Genomic DNA, 26,073 nt, shown 5'->3' on the forward strand with positions numbered 1-26,073 from the left:
TATCATGAAAAACCCAAGGTGGTACTGGGGTGAGTGACGATACAAAAATTATTTTCGAGAGTGCAAATGTTTTCAACAATTGAATTTTTCCCATTAGAGTGAGATCTCTCTGTTTCCACCAATTCAACAAATTTTTAATTTTGCTTAAGATCTCTTTATAATTTATCCTTTCCTGTACCTCCACATCCAATGAAAAAGTTATACCCAATATTTTAATGACTTCTACGACTTTACCAAAAGGCATACTAACGTTTTCTTCGGAGAGGGGGCCTAACAGCAAAATAAAGGTTTTGTTTTTATTTATTCTCAAACCTGATATTTTTTCAAATTTTTCGAAGGTTTTTTCTATGTTATTTATTGATAATGTATCTTTTATGAAAAGGGTCATATCATCTGCATAAAGTATTTGTTTAACTTCAAAATCACCAAAGTGAATTCCACGTATATCGGAATTTTTACGAATCGAATGAGCTAAGACCTCGATACATAAAATATATAAATAGGGAGAGAGCGGGTCCCCCTGCCTTACTCCCTTTTCAACGCAGAAATACCCTGTAGATATGCTTCCATTAAAAACACTGCTTGAGGCTTTATTATATAATGTTTTATTCCACCTACACCAAGATGCTCCAAAACCGAAATGACGTAAAACATTTTGTAAAAATAAGTGGGACACAGAGTCGAATGCTTTTTCAAAGTCTATTGCCATTAAATAGCCAGGAATATTATTTTGTTTCGTATAAAAAATCATGTCGTCTATTAACCTTACTGCCTCTCCTATATTTCTGTCTTTTATATATCCAACCTGATCAATATAAATAATTTCATGCAATACTTTTTTAATTCTTATTGAGAGAGCTTTTGCTAAAATCTTATAGTCGACATTCAGTAATGAAATTGGCCTGTAATTCTTAGTAAACAAAGGGTCTTTTCCGTCTTTCGCAAACATAATAATAACTGCTTGTTTTTGATGTGCCGAAAGTTCCCCCTTAGAAAAAGATTCATTCAAAGCTTCTACTATCAAATCTCCTATTATAGACCAAAATACTAAATAGAATTCAACACTAAGCCCATCGTTTCCCGGTGTTTTATTAAGTTTCATTTGTTTTAAAGCTTCCAAACATTCACCTTGAGTAACTTTTCCTTCACAAATGTCTCTTGAAGCCGGTTCTAATTCCGGTATATCTTGAAAAAAGGTATCTTCCATAATCTCGTGTTTTTCGCCTTCCTGTTGCGAGTATAATTTACTGTAAAATCTTTGTATTTCTTGAATTATTTCATTTTGATTAAAACTGATTTTTCCTTCTATCATTAGTTTACGTATTACCGTTTTTCTTTTATTAGATTCCATCAGTTGAGTAAAATACCTTGTATCTCTTTCACCACTTTCATAATATGATGCTCTAGATCTTACCTTCACTCCCTCATTTACGTAATTATAAATTGCTTTTAATTCATTTTGTTTACCTTCTAATAATTCTATTTTTTGCCTGTCTACCTTTCCTAAAAGATCGTTTTCTAAAACCAATTTCTTTCTCCAATATCTTTATTTTTTTCTTTCCGTATCTTAGCCTTTTCTTTAGAATATTTTCTTGTAAAACTGCCAATTTTCATTTTTAGAAAATCCCAGAGAACTCTCTTATCTGCAATTTCTTCTTTAAATTCTTCCTTCAATCTTAAAATTTCTTCTTTCATCTTTTTCTTAAAATCTTCATCGTTACATAAACTATTATTGAATTTCCAGTAAGAACTTTTAAATTTTAAATCAGATGGCAGATTATAGCAATGCAACTGAACTGCTGAATGATCTGGTGCTAAGGATGGAAGTATTTTACAATTTGAAATAATCTCTTCTAAAGTTTCTGATACAAACCAATAGTCCAATCTACTTTGCATGAAAGGGTTCATTTGTTTCTAGGTATATTGTTTTTTAATTCCATTTCTTTTCCTCCATATATCTATCAATTTATGTCAATCAAAAAATCATTGAAAAGAGATTCAAATTTGGAATTCATATTTTGTTTACAAGTACCCCTATAATCTAGGTCTTTATCTCGTATCGTATTGAAATCTCCTCCTATTATTATGGGGTAATTATTCTCATTTATTCTTTTTAATGTTGTATTGAGCTTCCTCAAAAAAGTTATTTGCTCCGATTCTTTCCCACGAACTGGGAAATAAACGTTTGCTAAAACTAAATCAAACCCCTGTATGTTGCATTTCCAAATTATAAACCGACCTTCTTCATCAGCAATGACTTTTAAAACTTGGGCATCTAGCTTAGCATCTACAAGTATACTAACTCCTTTACTATGACTCGTACCATGACTGAAATATATATTTCCAACCCATTGTTTTTTCCACCTCTCTTCGATATCTTTCGTACTAAATGTCTCCTGTAAAAATACAATATCTGAACGTTTATCACGACACCAATCAAACATTTTTCTCCTCTTTGATTCTTCTCTTATCCCTTTTACATTTAGAGAGACGAAATTACAATCCATGGATATCTTACTAGTGCTACACTCCATATAAATTATTTATAAGTAATAATATACTTGTCCACATTTTACTGCTTCTAAATACTGACGGCGAGGCACTTTCAAATACACATCTGCTATCCTTGATCCTAACATCATTTTCACTGAGACGTCCACACCCATGCGGACAGAGAGGTACATAAAAAACAATAACCATACCTTCCCCACAAAGACATACCTCCCAATTCACACACAACAAAGGGAATCGCCATAGTGTCGTAAGCATTAGAACTTAACCTATAATTCCCGTATTCGCCGCCCCCCCTCCCGACACCTAGGAAAATGAATTTAAACAACAAAACGAGAAAAAAACATTAAAATGAAAGGAATCAAATGCCAAAATGTAAAAAAGAAACCAATGCAAATATATGAGACATAATAAAGAATTGAAATTAAATACCAAAATGATTTGAACTAATATCAAGTATCTTTCATTCTTTTATATATTATTTACAATATCTTTAATAAACATGACATGCACGTTTCTAAAAAAAGAATAGATTTCATTTTTTTCAAAAAAGGGCATCAGACCCGAGAGATTATGACCTGCACCCGCTAACGATCCCTTTCCATTCTCACTATAAACCCCATGTCAGGGACTGCTTCCCCTTTAATAATTGTATCCCATTAAAAATATTTTCGATACAATGATTACCTTTCAAAAAAGCACAATTTTAAATAGACGACATCTTCGCATTCATGAAAGTTAGTTTTCCCAGGGTAATAATGAGGCGAAGTATTAATAAAGAATTAATTATAAACAAAAAATGCCTGAAAGGCCGTTTTGTCAACGGTTTCCTGACTATATCTTAATCGAAATATAGGACATCCCCCTACAATAAGCAATGATAAGTAAGTATACATAAGTATATGCCGAGGTTGAAAGATCACATTTGGATTTTTATGGTCAGGAAAAGATCGGATAAAGAGAATTATGTACCAGGATTACTCACAAGGTTTAAAAATGATGAATTTAAGTTGCTTATAAAGATTACTTATTAACAATTACTTTACAGAAAACGGGATGCAAGATGGAAGCTGTATTTTGATGTTTGTTTTCGATCAGGGGGGGGGGGGAATTTCTGTTTCTATATGTAACTTTGACACTTCGAAATTAAATTTAAAAATGCCGCCATTTTATTCAGAAATGATGAAGGCTTGGCAAGATCTATTCAGAGGAGGCTAACCCAATTGTATTCAATAATCATAATATTTGTATAAGAGGTATAACAATTTTTTATAGTGATTTTCCAACAAATAGGCAATATGCAACATGATATAGACAAGTGCAGGGGGGGGGGGGTGACTTCGCCACCTCCACCCCCATGAGAGGGTTAGGCCTTGATGTGCTAACCTCGTTTTATGTAGCAGATAGTTAAAAGGCAGAGGTAATTGTAATTGCAATTAATTTTTAACAATACATTATACATATTATACTATTAGTCTATGAAACTGCATACAAAAAGCGACATTTCTGAAATTTGAGTATTCAAGTTTGATACCTTATATACGTGCTAAAAGGAATGATACAGAGTTGGAATCACATGATAATAGTATATCAATGAAGTTTTCTGGAACATTTCAAGGTAACTGATTTATTTTTCATAGAATTATGTAAATTCAGGTATTTGAGGTATTTGAACAATTTTCAATTTTGGGGAAAATGACACACAAAAAATGCAGTTTTTACTTAAAATCTCAGCCAAATGACTTACTTATCCCTTATTAATAGCACCAAATTATAGGAAATTTATTTGTCTTTCATTTGACAATGATTTTGAGGCAATGAAATTTTTATGTTAATAATCTATGTACGAAAAATCAAATGTTCTGAATATTTTGCGGCCATTTTGAAAAAGTGCCCTCACAGGTTAATTCTCAGGATACAGCCTGGTTTCCTCGTATATTCATGTTCAGAGTAAAAAACTGTTCAAGAAGCATCATGTGAAAATTTCTAATTATCTGTGTGGCATCCTTATTGCTCAATTATAACCTGGGGCGGTATTCTGAAAACGTTCTTATCTTAATTTTGTTCTTATCTACGTCACTTTCTTAAATTGGTATTCTGAAAACGTTCTTATCTTTTTCTTATCTTTTGTTCTTATCTTTGTTCTTATCTTGCTCTCCACCCCCAATGCTGAGCGCGTAAATTTATCACTCGCGCATATAATACAAAAGTGCGCTAAAAAGATAAGAACAAAATCAAGATAAGTGGTATTCTGAAAACGTTCTTATCTTTTTTCTTTCTTATCTTCCACGGTATTTAAGATAATATTTAAGATAGCTAGAGGGTTATCACATCTCACGATGTCTGCGTTTTTTCTTGCTCAAAATGATGGCCACTAGTAGTAATAAGTACCCACAAGTATTACTCCCACCATTTCTTTCATTCACCCTTTATTTTGCCCGTCTATTTTTCTATCCCTTTTTCTTCCTTTCTATTTGTCTGTCTTTCTTCCTTTCTAGCTATCTGCATGTCTTTCTTCTTTTATTTCATTCTTCATTTATATCTGTTCTTTTGTTCTGTTTAAATCTTTTAATTTTTTTCTTTTGCTTTGTTTCATTTATACTTTCTTCCATTTTTATTTTCCCTTTTCGTTTTATCCCTTTCTTATTTCTTTATAGCTACTGAGTCTTTATTTCTTATTTTCCCCTTTTCTCTTCCTTTTCTTTCTTTCTTCCTTCACTTTTTTTGTCATCTTTCTATTTTTCTTCCTTCTTTTTTTCTTCAATTCTTTCGTTTTTATATATGCTTTTCCTTTTTTTAATCATTCATTTTATTTTTCCCCTTTTGCTTCCTTCCCTTTAATAATTCTTAATTTTTCTTTCTAAATTTATTTTATTTCTGCTTTCTGAAATTTTTGTGTCTTTTTTTACTTTCTTTTTTTTCTTTATTTCGTCGCTCATTCTTTTTTCGTTCATTCTTTATTTACCCTTTTTCTTTACTTTGTTTCTTCTCTCTGTCTTTCTTCTCTTAACTCTTTATTTTCCCTTTTCGTTTTTCTTTCTTTCTTTCTTTCTTTCTTTCTTTCTTTGAATTTACCTTTCTTTCCTTTATCTTTTTGTAGTCTTCATGTTTGCGTTAATTTTCCTTTCATTTTTTCTCTCTCAATTTTATTTCTTTGTTTCATTTCCCTTTTTTTCTCTTCCTTCACTTTTTACATTTTATTCCCTTTTTCTCCTTCTTTTTTTTTCTTTCTAACTTTCTTTTATTCGTTTTTAGACTATTTTCTTTTTCGGTTCCATGTTACTTTTTTTAATCTTTTTAGTTTGACCTTTTTCTTTTTTGTGTGTGTGTTCCTTTTAGTTTCTTTCTTTTCTTTTTCTTTTTGTTCCTTCACTTTATCATTGATAATTGTTTTATTTCTTTCATCCTTTTCCTTCTTTTATTTATTCTATTTTTCTTTCTTTTTTATTTTTAAGTCCTTTTTGCTTGCTTTCTTTCGTTTACTCTTTATTTTTCATTATTTTCTGCTTTGTTCCTTTCATCTTTTTTCTGCTTCATTCTGACCCTTTTCTGTCTTCTTACTTTAATACCTACTTACTTTCTTTCTTCATTTTTTATTCTTTATTCGTACCTGCTTTATTTACTTTTTTCTTTCTTTATTTTGTGCACGTGGACGTCTCGAAATAATAAAATCAGTCATTGCGTATAAAATGCCTATTTCGCGCAATGCGCCAGAAACAGTGTACGCGCAGCGCCCATGATATTCTCTTCACATAAGGTACGCTTCTATTGGTTAAACTGCCAATATAACGCGCATTTTGATTGGTAATATCCTATAAATGGGCGTGTTGAAGATAAGAAGAAGGCAGTCCTTACAAAGATAAGAACGCGTTAAGAAGATTTTCAGAATACCGATTTGCAATGATTTTAGCGTCTTCTTATCTCAGTGAGATAAGATAAAAGATAAGAACAAAGATAAGAACGTTTTCAGAATACCACCCCAGGACTATATCCAGTGCACCAAAATCTATAGCTCCATCTACGTTTATTGCATTATAACCCAAACCGGAGCAAACTGGTTCGCTACAGTATTGAGTTTGTGTAAAAATCATTTGAATGAAATCCTTAATAAAAACATTTTGAAAATAGTGGTGCTGCCCCCGTAACAACACTGTATATGCATGGTAATACTCTAGTTATTATGTCAGTCTAATTTTGTTTTCCTTTTCCCGCAGACCATCCTCCAACATAATCTAACTCCAAATGCAACCATAAACACAATCACTGCCACTATCAGCAGAAGAAACGCCATCACATCCAGCATAAAATACTCTATTACAGAGAGTTCCATTGCAGACGATTTGAGATACTGGCCGCCATATTTGATCACATGCTCTATCCAGAATGCAGCTTGTTCTCTTGCCTGCACAGGCCTTTCTTTAATGATGGTAGAAACCGTTTTAGCCACTTCTGTGTACCTAGTAAAACAGGGAGGAAAATATTTTACAGATTATTTCTTGCTTCGTAAATATATAAAAACAAAGGACCACAAGCCACACACCTGGGGCACGTTGCATAAAACTTTTTACCTGAAAAAACTCAGGTTGCTTTTACCAGAATTTTTGCCCTGTGTTAAAGTCAATAGCAGAAATCAGACTAACCTTAGTTTTCAGTTTTTACCAGAGTTTTCTCAGGTAAAAAGTTTTGTGCAACAGGCCCCTGGTTTCCCGACTTTAATCCCAGATTTTTCAACCCTTCTTGGATGGATCACTGAAAATGTAATTATGTTCTCTTTTGGCATTCATGAAATCCTGCCTCGCAAGAGAAAGCTTTATTAAAACAGAAAAAATCAGTGTTTGTGAAAAAAACGGAACGTTTCTTATAAATGTCAAAATATATGTAATGTCAATCGTTTCGGTAAGACAGATATGTAAAAAAAAAAAGATAGCATTTGCTGCTGATGACAAGCTTGAGGAAATCGAGGAAAAAACAAGCTTGGGGAAACTGATCCAGTCCTCCATCTAGAGAAGAGTGGTCATTTGTATTTATCCATCATCCACTTAGCGGTACTCCGAGCTTAAAAATAATCATATCTAAATTGATAAGAATGTAAATCACCTAGCAAAATTGGATCAATATGTGAAGAGAAAAAGTTAATGAACTTTCCAGTTTATCAATATTGTGACGGAACCGCTCGACGGCGGCGTGGGTTCGGTCCGCCGGCAGCTCGCTCTTGTCAGGATGCCTGCCGCCGGCGGGTGTGTCGCCGCGTCGATTTCCAAACTTTTAGTCGTGGATCCGTTTGGCAGAAATATACTGCCGCAGTTGACACTTGCACACGCCTCGATCCTGTCAGTACCACCACCAGGCAACCTCCAGACGGCTACACTCTTTGTTATCAGCTCCAAAAGCTCACCCGACCATATGCATCTGATTCCTGTAGTTAAGCTCCTACGACCATATGCATCTGATTCCTGTAATTAAGCTCTCTCGACCATAGGTATGGGTTTCTCTGTAGTTAAACTCCTACGACCATACCCATGGACTCTGTTAATTTCATCCGTCGTCTGCTTACGACCAGCTACTACGTCTGTTCAGTACAGCAACCACGTCTGCTCCGTACTGCAACCACGTCTGAATTTCCGTACTGCAACCACGTCTGTTCAGTACGCGACCACGTCTGATACCGTACTGCAACAACGTCTGTTCAGTACTGCAACCACGTCTGTTCAGTACCACGACCACGTCTGAGTCCGTACTGCAACCACCGACATCTGTTCAGTACTGCAACCACGTCTGTTCAGTACCACGACCACGTCTGAGTCCGTACTGCAACCACCGACATCTGTTCAGTACTGCAACCACGTCTGTTCAGTACCACGACCACGTCTGAATCCGTACTGCAACCACCGACATCTGTTCAGTACTGCAACCACGTCTGTTCAGTACCACGACCACGTCTGAGTCCGTACTGCAACCACTGACATCTGTTCAGTACTGCAACCAAGCACGTCTGATTCCGTACTGCAACCACGTCTGTTCAGTACCGCAACCACGCCTGTTACCGTACTGCAACCAGCGACCTCTGTTCAGTACCGGAACGACGTCTGGTTCTTCGACCATATGTATGGGTCCTTCTGCAGTCAGGCTCCCACGACCACACCCATTGGCTCTGCTCTACTTGTAGTTTTCCCCGTTGTCTGCTCCGGACCTCCGACCGTCTGCTTTCAGACCAGCAACCATCCGCTTCAGACCAACCCGTCTGCTCCGGACCACCAGCCGTCTGCTCCGGACCACCAGCCGTCTGCTCCAGACTCCGAACCGTCCGCCTCCAGACCAACCAGACTACCAAAAGAGCAAGCCCTGGTATAGTCTCTTGCTGGCGTGCAAAAGACCCAACATACAAGGAAATCTAACCACAGTCGTCGCCTAGGATTCTAGGTTTCCCCGTGGAAAGACATGCGAACGATCATATAAATCATTTCGATCGCATCCACCAACTTTATTTATTGGATAGCGAATCCAAATCGATCTGCATACTTTACGTGCAATGCACCCCGTGGGCGCCGTATTTCAACAGATCATCGGCAAAGCCTCACGAGTACAGCAACTTACTGAACTTATGCATTAATTATACAATATTTGTTATAGTTAACCTCTGTTACAATCTTAAAACAGCTATAACTTTGGTCTCCAAAACCGGATATGCATGAATGACATATCAAATTAAAGCATTCATTTAGATCAAGCTAGTGATAACCATAATAATCAGTTAAGCATCTCCAGGAAATTGTTATTCCACAAAAACGGTTCAAAACATGCATAACTTTCAATGTCTTATCTACGTCATTATTAGTGTAGAAACATGCATGTAATATCGCCAGCTACGACAAAATCATTATAAATCAACCAAATATAATTTCCTAACACGAAATAAAACCCATTTCGTGACACAACTCCCTTATTTTTCAAAGCTCGGCCCCCGAGCGTCATTTAACAACATCAGACACTGCAGCACGAAAATAAATCGTATCTGTATATCAAACTATGCATTGTGTCTTTTCTCAACAAACAAAAATGCATAAAGGAGTCCTAAAACAACTAGTGTTGAGGTTCAACAAAACACAACAGCTAAAGTCCAAAGTAAACTCTTAAACGATTCAGCATGAAGAATAATATCCAAGGTACATGGTGACATGCCTTCTTATAGTGTCCTTGTATTAACAACATAACTCCAGAGAACACGAGAGATACTGTTCAAGACGACTCCTTCTAGAGTTCCACTGTCATTCTAACAGTTCTCCTTCCTTAGTGATGTATCGCTCCGTGGTACGAACAAAGCTAGGTGACATCTGGTGGAATCTGGAATGTGTCGGTTGACTTGTTCAGGGTCACCTTCTCTTCTGATCTGCAGGCTGTCGTCTCTTGTAAGAATGCCTGAATTCTCTGGCAGGGGTTGTCAGTCTGCATCTCAGCATCCTTACTGGTGCATTCTATCCAGTCACTGGTAGACGGCATTTCCGACACCACTTTCCTAGAAGCGTATCTCAAATCAAGCGGTGAAGGCGGTGTCTCATCATAGTCCAGGTCCTCTGGTTCAGGGGTAGAATTCCGACCATGCCATGGAGATACTTCTGGTCGGTCAGGTTGAGGAGACTTTGGACAATCTGGAATGGATGATTTAGGTATGTCCCTTTGTGGTATCCTGGACCTCCGTCTTGGTGATCGGGAACGGGAGTATCTAGCCAAGCTACCACGTTCTGACCGACGTGGTGACCTCTTCAGAGATCGACTCAGTCGTGGTTCCTTATCTTCCCGGTCCGGTGGCACAGGGTCTATTCGAAGAAGACGGCATGTAGAATCTTCCTTCAGTTCTAAGGCATCCCAATATTCCAGTAGATGTCTAGAAGCCATGGAACACGTGCATGCTTCATCTTGATTAGGCCTGTTGCTAAGTTTCTTGGCCGTGTAGACAGGACGTATGTCCTTGTCTTCTTGCCAGTCAGCTTTTTCCTGTGAGCTCCGGTCAGTGATGGTTTCATCCAGTTGTACCTGTTCCTGAACGTTGTCAATTCTAGGCAGCGGATAGGCATCTTTAATCGTCTCTGCATTGAGTTGACGGTAGTCAAAACACAATCTTTGGCTGCCATCTTTCTTTTTGACCAGTACGATGTTGGATGCCCATGGGCTGGTCACTGGCTCAATCAGGCCTTGAGCTAGTAGATTCTTTACTTGCTCGTCTATTTCTTTCCTCTGCGTCAGGGGATGTCTCCTCTGGGCTTGACGTATTGGTTTCGCAGTACCAGTATCTATGCCATGTTGGACAAAACTGGTCTGTCCAAGATCCGAAGGTCCTGTAGAGAAAACATCTGCATTCTCAACCAGCAGTTGTTTTATCAAGTCATGGCATTGGGCTGGCACTTCGTCAGTACTGCGAACAAAGAGGTCCTTCAAATGTTCTGGTATGTCTTTGTTGGCATTGGTCTCAGTTGGCTCGGCAAGGTTGCACATTTCCATGCTCACTTCTTCCAGCCCTGACAATGAAGCAATGGCAGTGCCTGCCTTAATGATCATTTGTTCCTTGGTTGGGTTGAAAACCCGAACAGGTAGTACATCTTCGTCTGCCTTCACAACAGATCTGGCGACGATGAGTCCTTTCTTGATTAGTTCTGTTGGATTTGCAGGTGGTTCTACTAATCCATCACCTAGTGACACTTTTCTGCCTGTAACTCTACCTGCTAATACCATCTCGTGTCCTGGAGGAATTGAATAATCTTCTCCAGCTACTATCCTCCTGCAGAATGATTCTCCGTTACTATCTAGGCATGGAATTATGCCATAGTTGGTCCTCAATTCCATCTTTTGGCAGTCTAACACAGCATTGATTTTGACTAGGAAATCTAGCCCTAGAATGCCCTCATTCTTTAGACTAGCCACTGTAGCCATTGTAGTGACGACTATATCTCCAATCTGCACTTCCAACATTGACTTTCCTCTGATTCTCAATTGAGATCCATCTGCTTGTAGTACAACACTTGTCACTGGTAGTAATTCTGGTCTTCTGATTTCCTCTATCTGGTCAAACACTTTCTCTCCAATGAGAGTGTTGGTAGCTCCAGTGTCGACCAGTAATTTTAATTCTTGTCCATTTACTTTGCCTTGAAGGTAAAGCCCTTTTCTCTTGGTATCTAGAGTCGCTCCGACTCTGGTTTGTTCCTCTTTCTTTTGTCCTCTTTTATTTTGTTCATCTAGAGTCACTCCGACTCTTGTTTGCTCCTCTTTTTCTTGTCCTTTTGTTCCTCTTTTCTCTTGTCCATCTTGAGTCGCTTCGACTCTGATTTGTTCATCTGTTTCTTGTTCTCTTGTTCCTTTCTTGTCTTGTCCGATTTGTTCCTCTTTTCCTTTTATTTTGTTCATCATTTCCCTTTCGGGTACTTGAAAAGCTGCTGTTCTTCCTTTTATTTTCTTTGGATATGGGCAGTTGTTCCTCCAATGCCCCAATCCATTGCAGTTGAAACATCTTTGTTCCTCTTGTTCATCAATCCTTGATTTATTTGGTTCCTCTCTTTTTCTTTGTGGCTCAAAGCCATCTTTTCTTGATTCCTGATATTTGGTCCTGATTTTTGTTTCCTTTTTCTTGTCTCTTTCATCCAAGGCGTCTATGACAGCCTTTACTATCTTGTCGATAGTTGGATTTCTTGGTTGCTTTTCCTCCACTGCTGCAACCTCACACTCCTGCTCTTCCAGAGCTCGGCTGTACCTTGTATTCCACTTCACTTCGTTCCTCTGACCCTCCATTCTCAGAAAAGCCTCTGTGTTTAAAGCAGCTTCCACAGCATCATCCAATGTGCGAGGTTGAGCACGGAACAATCCCTCTCTTATTTCTGGTGTTACTATGGCATCTAGGAAATGCCCTCGGGCAAGCCGATCTTGCCCCTTTTCGTCGAATTCGGGATATGCCAATCCACACAGCTCCCGTATTCTTTGTCCTAACTCCTGGAGACTTTCCTTTGGTTGGCGACGACGTTGCCTCAACTCCGCCAGGTATACCTCAGCTTTGCCTCCTAGGCCAAACCTGTTTCTGAGCCTGTATACCAACTCGTCGTATGTCAACACCACTCCAGGTTGTTGGGTCAACAACTTCACAGCAGGGCCCCTTAGACTTGCAGCAAGAAACTGAACTGCTTCCCTTTTTGTCCATCCGTTTACTCCAGCACAGGCCTCAAAGTGATGCAAATAATCTTCGACAGGTGTGCGTCCATCAAATCTGTCCGGTACCAGATGTGGTCGTCTGCCAATCATAGCATCAAAATTTGCCATCCCCGCATCCTGAATATGTGGGGAAAACTGTGGGGGTGTAAATTGAACACCGGGTCTTGCAGTAGATGATCGTCTCATCTGCTCTCTGGGCGTTGAGCTGAATCCAGCCTGCTGTGCCCCTTCCATCTGTGAGTCATTCCTTGGTCCTCTATCCGCTTGTCCACTCACAGTTGGGGGAATATCCTGTCCACTTGATTCTGCACCGGGTGCTTGTCTTATGGACAATCTTAACTGCTCCATCATTTGGTCAATCTCTGTCATACTTCTCTCTAAGTGCGCCATCATCTCTCCTGGCGTCGGTCGATACTGCATATTTCCTTGTTGTGCCATTGTCACTGGATCCCACTTCTGACACCACTTGTGACGGAACCGCTCGGCGGCGGCGTGGGTTCGGTCCGCCGGCAGCTCGCTCTTGTCAGGATGCCTGCCGCCGGCGGGTGTGTCGCCGCGTCGATCTCCAAACTTTTAGTCGTGGATCCGTTTGGCAGAAATATACTGCCGCAGTTGACACTTGCACACGCCTCGATCCTGTCAGTACCACCACCAGGCAACCTCCAGACGGCTACACTCTTTGTTATCAGCTCCAAAAGCTCACCCGACCATATGCATCTGATTCCTGTAGTTAAGCTCCTACGACCATATGCATCTGATTCCTGTAATTAAGCTCTCTCGACCATAGGTATGGGTTTCTCTGTAGTTAAACTCCTACGACCATACCCATGGACTCTGTTAATTTCATCCGTCGTCTGCTTACGACCAGCTACTACGTCTGTTCAGTACAGCAACCACGTCTGCTCCGTACTGCAACCACGTCTGAATTTCCGTACTGCAACCACGTCTGTTCAGTACGCGACCACGTCTGATACCGTACTGCAACAACGTCTGTTCAGTACTGCAACCACGTCTGTTCAGTACCACGACCACGTCTGAGTCCGTACTGCAACCACCGACATCTGTTCAGTACTGCAACCACGTCTGTTCAGTACCACGACCACGTCTGAGTCCGTACTGCAACCACCGACATCTGTTCAGTACTGCAACCACGTCTGTTCAGTACCACGACCACGTCTGAATCCGTACTGCAACCACCGACATCTGTTCAGTACTGCAACCACGTCTGTTCAGTACCACGACCACGTCTGAGTCCGTACTGCAACCACTGACATCTGTTCAGTACTGCAACCAAGCACGTCTGATTCCGTACTGCAACCACGTCTGTTCAGTACCGCAACCACGTCTGTTACCGTACTGCAACCAGCGACCTCTGTTCAGTACCGGAACGACGTCTGGTTCTTCGACCATATGTATGGGTCCTTCTGCAGTCAGGCTCCCACGACCACACCCATTGGCTCTGCTCTACTTGTAGTTTTCCCCGTTGTCTGCTCCGGACCTCCGACCGTCTGCTTTCAGACCAGCAACCATCCGCTTCAGACCAACCCGTCTGCTCCGGACCACCAGCCGTCTGCTCCGGACCACCAGCCGTCTGCTCCAGACTCCGAACCGTCCGCCTCCAGACCAACCAGACTACCAAAAGAGCAAGCCCTGGTATAGTCTCTTGCTGGCGTGCAAAAGACCCAACATACAAGGAAATCTAACCACAGTCGTCGCCTAGGATTCTAGGTTTCCCCGTGGAAAGACATGCGAACGATCATATAAATCATTTCGATCGCATCCACCAACTTTATTTATTGGATAGCGAATCCAAATCGATCTGCATACTTTACGTGCAATGCACCCCGTGGGCGCCGTATTTCAACAGATCATCGGCAAAGCCTCACGAGTATAGCAACTTACTGAACTTATGCATTAATTATACAATATCTGTTATAGTTAACCTCTGTTACAATCTTAAAACAGCTATAACTTTGGTCTCCAAAACCGGATATGCATGAATGACATATCAAATTAAAGCATTCATTTAGATCAAGCTAGTGATAACCATAATAATCAGTTAAGCATCTCCAGGAAATTGTTATTCCACAAAAACGGTTCAAAACATGCATAACTTTCAATGTCTTATCTACGTCATTATTAGTGTAGAAACATGCATGTAATATCGCCAGCTACGACAAAATCATTATAAATCAACCAAATATAATTTCCTAACACGAAATAAAACCCATTTCGTGACAATATTTTGTGAAAAAAGTTATATGCACGTTGTCATGAGCATTCATTTGATGGGCCTTTCTTGTGTTATATGTTTATTTATAATTCAAATCATATTATTTCAGCCTGGGATGGAATACCCCTTTAAAATAATAGTGTATTCCTAATCTTTCTGCTAATTAGAAAATGTAATTATCTTAATTTGAATATGAACTTACTTTGGATTGCTGATGACGTCATGTAAGGCGTTGTAGATTACGTCTGCACTGGCAGCCATTTTGTCTATCTTCCTGCCCATACCTCGCGCTTCGACTCTGGCTGCGACGTCAAACTGATCCCCATGAAGCGGGACGACGACAATGGGGACGCCGTGATAACATGCTTCTTGGAAGCCGTTGTTGCCTCCTTGATAGAGAAACACTCGAGTCTTAGAATGGCCTGTGAAGACAAGAAAAGATATAAAAAGATTATAAGATATGATCTTGAATATATTATCTGCTTAAAGTAATACTCATACATGTCTAAAGAGTGTTTAAGATAAGTACATCAGTTCATGAAAGGTTCAGGCGTATAGAATAAAGGTTGATTTTCGCCCTATTTTCTAGTCCAATGGATCGTGGTTCATTGATTCTGTTCTAAACATGACCAAAAAGTTTGGTCAATATTCAGGGCTCGTTTTGTTTTGTTGGTTTGTTTGTGTTTTTTTAATGAGAGTTGCCAGCGATAGCATTTAGAGTTCAATTAACCCAAACAAAAAAAGTTAAAAGCAAAAAAAACAAAAACAAAAAAAAAACCACGAAAATTGATGGGGGGGATCAAAATCTGCATAATTGACTATATCCAGCGTTTATTCTTGTCCAAACATTTACGTCAATGGTTCCAAATATTGGTATTAATAAATCATTATATTGAGCACATGTGTACAAGCAACAGCCGTCATCAACAATCGTCACCATTAAACACGACAGACTACCATTTCACACCCACCAAGAAGATCATTCTGAGGAACCCATGGCATGACCTTCACATTGGAAGGAACTTTGAGTTCATCGATTGGATCCTTCATTTGCCATATCACCTTCTGCGGCAATCTTCGGAAAGCTTCGGCAAACTCTTCGGCAAATCCCGGTTGAACGATCGTGATCTCTCCGAAGTACGTGCCGAAAGTGAACAAAATAACACCATGGTCGCCTGAGCTCTCCATAAAATCTTCCAGCTCCTGAAGATGAAAAATCGGCAATGATAAAGGGATAAGAACTATCAGAAAAAAAGTTAATATATCAAACATTGAAACCGTGTACTACATGTACAGGTAGATTTTGAGAGATATGAAACCCATATAGATATACAAAGCAACGTTAACTCAACGGATTTGGTTGCATCATTGATACTACTTTTATTGCCGGGACGGATTTAAGTCTCCACGCGATACCATTTTAAGTAGGCCTACTGTCGCATAATAAATGTAAATATTTTGTGAGACGAAATGAATTTGATTTTCTCTTACTACCAGAAGTATAACTTTCCTTTACTCCACTTGCTCTATACTGCAGCAAGATTTACAGTTGAAATCAATCATATTCGAACAATTATGATAGAGGCTTGGGTTGATGAACAGAGACCTTCAACCCGGAGGTCAAAATGCCTGGCCTACCCAAAACTATACACACCTCGTTAAGTTCTGCGGCTGGCCATGCTGTCAGACCACCACCGACAGGAATCACGTTTGGCGTAATCGGGAAAGGGAACTCCATGACGAAGTCAAAGTTCTGGAGATGCAAATCAGCAAGTTCATGATAAAGAGACATCTTGTAGTTAATGACATTCTCAAGCCCTGTATTTTTCCCTACGCGTACATAGGCTGGCATGGCCACTCCCCCACCAAGCAAAGCATAGACAACGGATTGTAGTAGGTTGGCCGTCCGCTGAAAGAAACTCATCCTGTTGGTGAAGCCTGTGTTGAGTTCTGGCTGATATGCCGGGTTGTACGGCGAACCGTAAGAGAACAACGCCATGCCCTGAGGGGTGAATGGCATCAGGGTCACAAGGGCTATCCTCTTGCTGTAGTTCAGGTTGCGTTCCAGCGCCGCCCGGATCATCACGCCACACAACCAAGTCATATCAACGACGACGGCGTCTACGACTTCCAGACGCTTCATGAGCTCGACGTCGAGGAGGATATCTTCACAGTCGTCTGCCATCGACTCAATCAAGAAGAAGGTGGTCTTGATGAGACCGTCATTGCTTCGCCCCAACGAAAGGGCTCCGAAGTCTTTCCAGAAATCTCGAATCTCTTGGACGGACCGTTTGTGATGATCAAATACTTCGAAAGACAGATTAGAGTATTTGGGGTTCCTTGTATGGTGTTCGAATGCCCTGCTGATGAGGAGTGTTGCGTTGTGACCTCGCTGGACGAGACCTTCACCGACTCCTGTCCCGACGAAGAAATGACTCCCTTCTCCATGCATGGAAGATATCAAGACATTGCTACCGGAACCACAGCGTGGTGATAGAAATAAAACAAGATAGATTCCAGATATGGTTGTATAAATAACGCGAGATATATTCACATCCATCTTAATAAGAGTGTCGGCCAATTGTCCAATTTGTTTTTATTTTGTTCTGATGATGACTTATGAAAACTGCTGAAATCTTGGAATGACTACCCAATCGATCGAACTTTACATAATAGTAGTCTTATACATCTTGTAGGAAGCTTTCCCTCAGACCACTCGCGGATGACAAAGGATTCAGTGAGGTATATAGGGTCACTCCCTTTAAAGAATGTTGGTTATAGGGCACAGATTTGATTCAATTCAATTCATTTATTAGGTAAAAATCGCATGAGTAGATATATACATTGTAAATTGTGAGGATCAAACACCCTATAGGAAAGCCAGAGGCTTGAAAAGCAGGGGGATACAAATACAGTAAATAACTTACAGGAGGACTAAAATACATAGGAAATAGCAATTGAAATAATACATGAAACAAGTTACAATATTTACATAACATGACAATACAAGATAAAAAATATATTAACTGTTTGATTAGTTTTGGTTCAGTTTAAAGGAATCACTTGTATGTGGCAAGAAGATGCTTTTAAATTTCGCTTTAAATGAGGAAAGGGTGGTCATTCTTTTAAATAGTGGGTCGAGACTTAATCCAAAATTGAGCCCCTTTGTGTTTAATAGAGTTCGTCTGTCGTAGTTTTAAGCGTGAATATGGCACAATTATAATTATTCTCTAACTTGTATTAACACTATGTTTTTTTATCAACCGTAAGAAAATAATCATTGAATATAGCTGGTAACATGTTATTCATATATCGAAACATAAAGAGTGCTGCTTTTATTTTTATAGTAGATTTTTTTAATAGAGGTGGAGTATGGGCAAAATTATGCGTGCATGTTAGAACATAGACGAATTGCTTTCTTTTAAAGTACAACCAATCTGCTTAAAGGCATGGTCACACCGCCCGAGCGTTGTTGGAGCGGTCGTGGAGCGGTAGGGAAAGAGGGCCGAATTTCGCTCACAAAACTGGGGGAAAAAATCGAAAAAAGAAATCGAAATCGAAAATGCGATGGTGAACGGTAGCGAGCGGTGATGATTTTTTTCTCTCAGCTCTACGACCGCTCCAACAACGCTCGGGCGGTGTGACCACGCCATAAATGACATGAACTTGGTTTGAGCACGGAGATCCCGGGGAGGTGGAACTAAAAGTTGTATCTTGTGGAGGTGGACCTCAAGTGTGTGGAAAGTCAGCTTTTGAAAGCATGAGAAGGGACGCATATTTCGTTTTTACTCCTTTGCCTCAGAGGAAGGGTGCACGTGCACCCCCCATGCAGCCTATATGCTATAATCGGCATTTTAGTGGTGTCAGGGCACACGCCACTAACTATTTCCCCATAGACTCATGTGTTGAAAATGAGATTTAAAAAAAAATCGCCAAAATAAGTCTTGATAATGACATCATCCACATTCTTATCATTTGGTAGTTCATCCAAAATCCTTTAAACGCTAAAAACATGAAAGGGGGGGGGGGGTATTCAGCATTTTTTCGCGCTACAGGGGCTCTAACCAAGACCACATGCAAACCTGGTTGCAGTCACAGTGGTAAAAATGGTGGAGGTCATAATGGCAGAGGTAAAAATGGCTGAGGTAAAAATGACAGAGGTATAAATTGCCAGTCTTAAACCCCCATGCCCAAAAATCCAAAAAACCCTCCATGTACAGTAAATTAAATAAGAAGGGTTCTGAGAAGAAATAAGAATTATTATGTTGGACTATATGGAAAGAGTAACATTTTTAAATCATACTTCAGATCTTCTGTACCAAATTGATAGCATTTGTGTTGGTATTTTTTTTCCTGGATTTACATGCACGGCCTTCTCAAGTCAGTTCACTTTTATAATATTCAAATTTGAAGCACACTTTGGATCCCATGCAAGTATAATACTTAAATTATTAAAGGGGAAATTCACCCTGACATAAAGTTTATTGTAAAAATAACAGAAAATAATTAAAATGATATTGGTGGGGGTTTTAGGGAATCCATCAAAGATTTAAGAAAGCTATTGGAAATTTATATTTTAATCGTGACGTCTTTTCCGAGCAATTTTCCCAATACATGGTGTAATAAAGATGAAATGTCATTTTCTTAAAAAAAAATAGTTTTTATATATACCAAGTTAAGTATATCAAAATATCATTTCACATCCGCTCCTGAAATAATTTTTTTTCAGCAATCACGAACCACTGATTAAAAAAGTGATAAGTATACATTTTGGTGCATAAAATACAGAGCAGCTGCTCGTATATGACGTCACAGATCACCTTATTTTCTGTTATTTTCACAGTAAACCATTTGTCAGGGTGAACTTCCCCTTCAAAATACGTCGATAGAATGGTAGAAACGTCCATAAATTTAAATCTCTGATTCGCTACACATTTCCAAATTCATAAGGTAGCAGTTATCATAGAAACTAGTTAAGAAACCTGACATTCTCTTGGACTAGGTGCAATGAGATATTGCTCTGAAACCTTAACATTAATAATAGTTATATCATTTAGATTAAAGTATATGCTTATCATATCAATTCTTTTCGGATCCATTATGATGTTGGAATATGAATAATTACCTTCACTGTTAGAAGAAGTTCCTGCAGCAGAGTCTCGAGAACACCTGTAATCTTACCAGATTGCGTAATCTTACAGGAAATTGGTATTTGGTGTGTGTAATCTTACAAATTTCCTTAAATAAAACACTCTTTTCCCCTTTTTCTAACAGACCTGTTCTGTTAAATTGCAGAAATATTCCTGTTTCATGAATTTAAAGAATGATTCTGGTATTGCTTTCTGCAAAATATTTTTTTATTTTTCTGTAAAATCAGGGTTTTTTTAACAGTGTTTATTTTTACCTTGGCCATTTTTACCCCTGCCATCTTTTCCTCTGCCATTTTACCTCTGCCATTTTTACCTTTGCCATTATTACCTCTGCCATTTTTACCTCTGCCATTATTACTTCTGCCATTTTTACCTCTGCCATTTTTCCTTCTGCCATTTTTACCTCTGCCATTTTTACCTCTGCCATTATTTCTTCTGCCATTATTACCTCTGCCATTTTTACCTGGCACCTCCCTCTCTATGCCCATATGAAAAAAAAATGATCAGGGGTCCGTTGCAGAAAGAGTTGCGTTTAAACGCAAGCCAAAAATCAATCGCGAGTCCCGAATGCGCGCTGTTGATTGGTTGAAAATCAAGTTGCGCATGGTTTTTAGAGTTGCGATTGATTGCAGCTCTTACTGTAACGGGCCCCAGATATGCACCATTGATTTTAAAGGAATATTTTTCCAATCTATAGTGATGTGCGTCCGGCCGTCACGGTTCAGTTTTGATTGTGATGCACTTTTTTTTTTTGCTTTTTTTTTTTTAACAAGTGCACACATAGTAAGCAACATTGCATACAGCATTTCCATTTATCTGAAAGCAGGATAAAAGAGCATTCCAGATTAAATGCCTTGCTCATTGGCATAGGTGCCACGGCTGGGGATCGAACCCCCGGACTTTCCAAGTATAGCCAGGCGCCTTATACCACTCGGCCACGGTTGGTTTATCTACGAGTGAGTCGAATAAAAGATGATTTGTAAATTGATAATTAAAGGGATGGTCCGGGCCGGAAATAGTCATATCTAAATAAATAGAGCAAAATTCACAAGGTGAAATTCTAAAAATTTCATCAAAATCGGATAACACATAACGAAGTTATTGAATTTTAAAGTTTATCAATATTTTGTGAAAATAGTTAGGTATGCACATTGTCGTGAATATTGATTATGTGGGCTGAAGATGTCATATCCACACTTTTTTATCTAATGTTCTTACATGAAATCATGATTGCTTTATTTTTTGTACATGTGTAAATGACATGTCTCCAATGATTATGACGAAAGTTGCGCAATAAATAACGAATGCACTTAGTCAGTTGTCATTCCAATTGTTTTAGTTCTTGGTACAAATTTTTTAATAAACCTAATTTCATATAATAAAGTACGAAACAACAAGTGGGGATATGCCATTATCAGCCCATCTAATGAATATTCATGAAGACATGCCTAGAACTGTTTCACAGGAATAATGCAAATTATAAAAATTCAATAACTTTGTTATTTGTTATCCGATTTGATCAAATTTTCAGCAATTTGCTTTGTGAATTTTACTCTACTTATTGAGATATTAATATCTTCAACCTGGAGCATCAGATCAGAAAACAAAACTGAAGTACCCTTGACAAGTATTACGTTATTATTTGAACCCTATAAACAAGTGAAGCGATCATGGACGTGGTATAACAGACGTCAGCTTTTACCGCCCCACCCCCGTCACCTCACTAAAATCGGACACTAAACACCTAAAAAGAGTTGGGGATAATAGGTGCCTCTTTATTAAAACATTTTAGTCTTTTCTAAACCCTCGCAACTTTGACCGTGAAAACATAGCTTTTCTAGCGAAATATATATAATGATAATAATAACAATAATAACAATTTTTATATACCGCCAATTCGCAAATTGCCTCTAAGCGGTTAAGAAAAAGGAAATATGAAGTAAAAAGAAAATAGAAATACCGTTCACAACAAAGTGTATCAAAACTAATATTACAATTTACACCAGATCATGAATAAAAAAATACCATCAAATGGCCCAATAAAACATAATAAGATCAATATAAGATTTAAAAAGGTATACCCTCGTCTGTTTTCAGTATTTTAGTGTTTTTAACAATTGACACTTATTTCGTTACGTACAAAACGTGCCTAATCTTGAAAAAGAGATCATCTTACATGTCTTACGTGTTTCTTTAGACACGCATGGGATCCATTCATCAATGGAAGTGGCCCCGTGGGTCATTGGGGGCGATGTCACATACACTGTAAAAACTGTATTGTGTGGTAAAACTGACACCAATTTGTGTTAATAGAGGACAACACCCTGAGGTGTTAAAATTACGGTTACACTTCGTAATTCCGAAGGTTCGTAATTTCGAAACACGTAAATTGCAAATACAGTTTAAAATAATTTTCAGGAGAAGCTCTTAATAAAAATGACATCCCCTCCAATACAAATCCTATTATCTGGAGGTTACTCGCACGCGACCAACACACTTAACCCCCTGCATCTTTAAACCATTTGCTTGGGCAGTGTCACGTGGGAAGTGACTTTTTTTTACAGGCAGTAATTGCTCAGATAAAATCGAAATTAAGCAAATGCTTGATCCGGGCGCCTATGGCCACAACACACACATGTATCATCGTTCGTTATTACTTTTATTGCATAAATTCATGTTATCTTGCAAGGACAACACCGTTTTTGTTACCAAAATGAACTAATTTTATAATCGGAAATACGAACCTTATTCAAATTTCGGATTAACAAACCTTATTTCGTTTTCGGATTAACGAACCTTCGGAATTACGAACCTCATTTCGTTTTCGGATTGACAAACCTTCGGAATTACGAACCTCATTTCGTTTTCGGATTAACGAACCTTCGGAATAACGAACCTCATTTCGTTTTCGGATGAACGAACCTTCGGAATAACGAACCTTCGGAATAACTGAAGCTTCGGAATTACGAACCTCATTTCGTTTTTGGATTAACGAACCTTCGGAATAACGAACCTTCGGAATAACCGAAGCTTCCGAATTACGAATATATGCGAAAATTACATCCTAGAGATTGAACATAACACCAAAGAGTGTAAATGTAACAACCATAGGTGTTGTAATAACACCTATAGGTGTAAAACTAACACCACCAATTTAACACCGGTGTAAAATAAGTGGTGTGGTCCTCTATGTACACCGGTTAACAGCACAGTTTTTGCTGTTTATAATTATCCTTTCTGCTTGAATGATTAGAGAGGGTCAGTCTTTTTGAAGTTCGAATACAGCAGTTCGTAGTTCCTTTCTGCGCATGATCAAAAGATTCTACGCATGATCAGAAGGAGGTCATTTGTACTAAAGTGACATGGTGCTTTAAAATCTAATGAGATAAGCACCAACTTTGATGTCTTGATTATTCATATATTCTTTTGAATTGTCGTTTTCATTTACATCCACATAAAACAACAATGCTTCCACGAACGACTGGTATTTCACAGTTTGTCAAGTACATTGTGCAACATGCTAAGATATGCATTCAAAGTAGGAATGCAACAAATACCTTCATTAAGTGTTCATTGGTGTGCTATTCTAGTCACCTGGTCTATTCAATTTCTTCATCCTGCTATGTAAGGCAAGCTTACGTAATATCTTGCTTTGAAATCTGCCTATCATGATGCTTGAGTCCACGATGGCATGTGTTCTACCTACGTTTAGCAGCAACTGGAGAAGGCATTTGATTTAATATCGTCTGAATTACTGTTAAAGAAATTATTTTACTTTGGATTTGATCAGGATGCAGTAAAATGGTTTCGCAATTATTTCTATGGTAGGCAGCAATCAACGGTTGTCAATGGTAATATGTCAGGTTTTCGTACTGTTGAAAGCGGAGTGCCTCAGGAGAGTATCCTAGGCCCCCTCCTCTTTATAATCACTCTAAATGATTTGGTCAGATCTGTAGAACAATGCTCCCTCTTTTTATATGCAGACGACACATGCATTTACTTTGCATCTAAAGAGCCCAGAAATTTAGAAATGACTATTAATAGAGATTTGAAGTTAATTTCTAAATGGTTTTCTAATAATGAACTATTATTTAACATCGATAAGTGTCAATTCATGTTATTAGGATCTAAAGCAAAACTCCGTCTATTTGATAATATAAAAATACAAATGCAAAATTACGAATTGCAAAGGGTAAGCCAATGTAAATATCTTGGTGTAATAATAGACAGCTCCCTAACCTGGACCCCCCAAATTGACAGTGTTCGGAAGAAAGTTTTACAGACATTTTATTCTTTAAAACGCATTCGATGTTATATACCCCAAAACACAGCTCTTATGTTGTATAAGGCTTTAATCCAACCGATATTTGACTATTGTTGTACAATCTGGAGAAATGGCAATAAAAGCCAACTAAATCGTCTCCAAGTTCTACAAAACAGGGCACTGAAATCTGTATTAGAAGTAAACAGTAGATTTAGTACAGCGAATATATATGCCATTTTAAAGGTTGATCAACTCAACAAGAGATGGAACAATCAGTCAATTTTCACCATTTTTAAATTGGTCAATAATCTAGCTCCATCTATCCTTTGTTCTCGAATCACACTTAAATCACGAAAATATCTTTTAAGAAACATAGACCGACAAATTCAATTACCGAAGCCTCATTCTAATTATCTAAAGAACAGTCCCATTTATTCAGCTTCTAAATTATTCAATAACTTACCCGCAACAACCCGATTAGAAAAAAACCCGGCTACATTTGCACGTCTCATATCACTTTCTTAATTTAATTCTCCACCCCGATTCACCCTTGATGATACCGCATTATATATCTTCATTTTTTATGTTTAATTTTGACATAACTTTGTATATTATTTTCGTCTATTTATTTTTCATTTTTGTTTACTCCAATTTTACTTTTGCCAGTTGTATTTTACCTATGCTTTGATATATTTTTGTTTTTCGTTTTTATTTTTGTATGCTTGTTTTATGTTGATATTATTTGTTATTATCATTTGTCCACGGCCTTGCTGAAAAGCAGCTTCTAGCTGAAAGCAGGCTTTTTAACCGTGATTAAATAAATAAAATATAAATACAAATACATACCCATCCATCTTCTCAGGGCATTCTCCCCTTTCTCTTTTTTTTTTTTGGGGGGGGGGGGGGGGAAGGGTGGATATATTTTAGGACGGGTTGTTTTGTCCTATAAAAACTATATTTTTTCGATAACTTCGTATTTATTTTGTGAGAATTATTTCTCATTTTTTTTTCTCATTTGATTACATATGTCTGTATTTGTACTCTGTTATTGGTTTTGTTATCTATTTTTGAGGGGCCCACATTGTACAAGCATTGCTTTTTAGTGGGTCCCTCCATTTCCCTCTTAATTTAATTTCTATTGAAAAATAGTATACTTATTTAAAACCTCCCATGTGTTGCCCAAATCGTGTAAGTTTTTTTTCACAACATATGTATTATTATTTTTGTTTCTTTTCAATGGATACAAATACTTATGTTTATATATATGGCATACAATTTGTTTTTGTTTGATGGAAGTGAAATAAATAAAATTGAATTGAAATAAATAAAATTGAATTGAATTGAAAGAAATGAAAGGTCATTTGACCAAAATTGCCCATGAAGTAACTACGAACTGGCCTCTATTATCATCTGTTCACGAAGAAAGACATCTGACGGCCGGGTCAGGTTATTTATAGGCATGAAGGTCACTATCGGGAAGATTTAATTGGCGGTACGTAGGCCCTCTATATTTTTGGATTTGATATTGTCTGCCATAAAACAAGAGATAAAATATTAATTGTCGATTGGTTTCAAAGGTAGTGAAGTCAATTTAACCAACAAATGCTGCGGTTGGATATAAATTGATGTCCCACTGAAACTGGAAAAATAGAAGCAGGTATTCGCGGGACAGTACAGGCAGGTGAAATGAGTGTTAGAGCTATATAGAGCTCCCTTCAAACAGA

General features: G+C 38.3%; 1 protein-coding gene across 1 annotated transcript; it reads right to left on the reverse strand.

Moving 5' to 3' along the window:
• Window positions 1-6,496: 6,496 nt before the first annotated feature.
• On the reverse strand, window positions 6,497-17,661 carry LOC121414084 (UDP-glucuronosyltransferase 2B13-like). Its single transcript, XM_041607140.1, has 4 exons — window positions 16,590-17,661; window positions 15,907-16,138; window positions 15,138-15,357; window positions 6,497-6,968 (listed from the first exon to the last, which is right to left on the reverse strand). Exons 1-4 carry the CDS (start codon window positions 17,493-17,495, stop codon window positions 6,695-6,697), a joined length of 1,632 nt encoding a protein of 543 aa, XP_041463074.1. The 5' UTR covers window positions 17,496-17,661; the 3' UTR covers window positions 6,497-6,694.
• Between the last annotated feature and the right edge of the window lie 8,412 nt (window positions 17,662-26,073).

Source organism: Lytechinus variegatus, chromosome 4 (assembly GCF_018143015.1).
Source record: "Lytechinus variegatus isolate NC3 chromosome 4, Lvar_3.0, whole genome shotgun sequence".
Lineage (NCBI taxonomy): Eukaryota > Metazoa > Echinodermata > Echinoidea > Temnopleuroida > Toxopneustidae > Lytechinus > Lytechinus variegatus.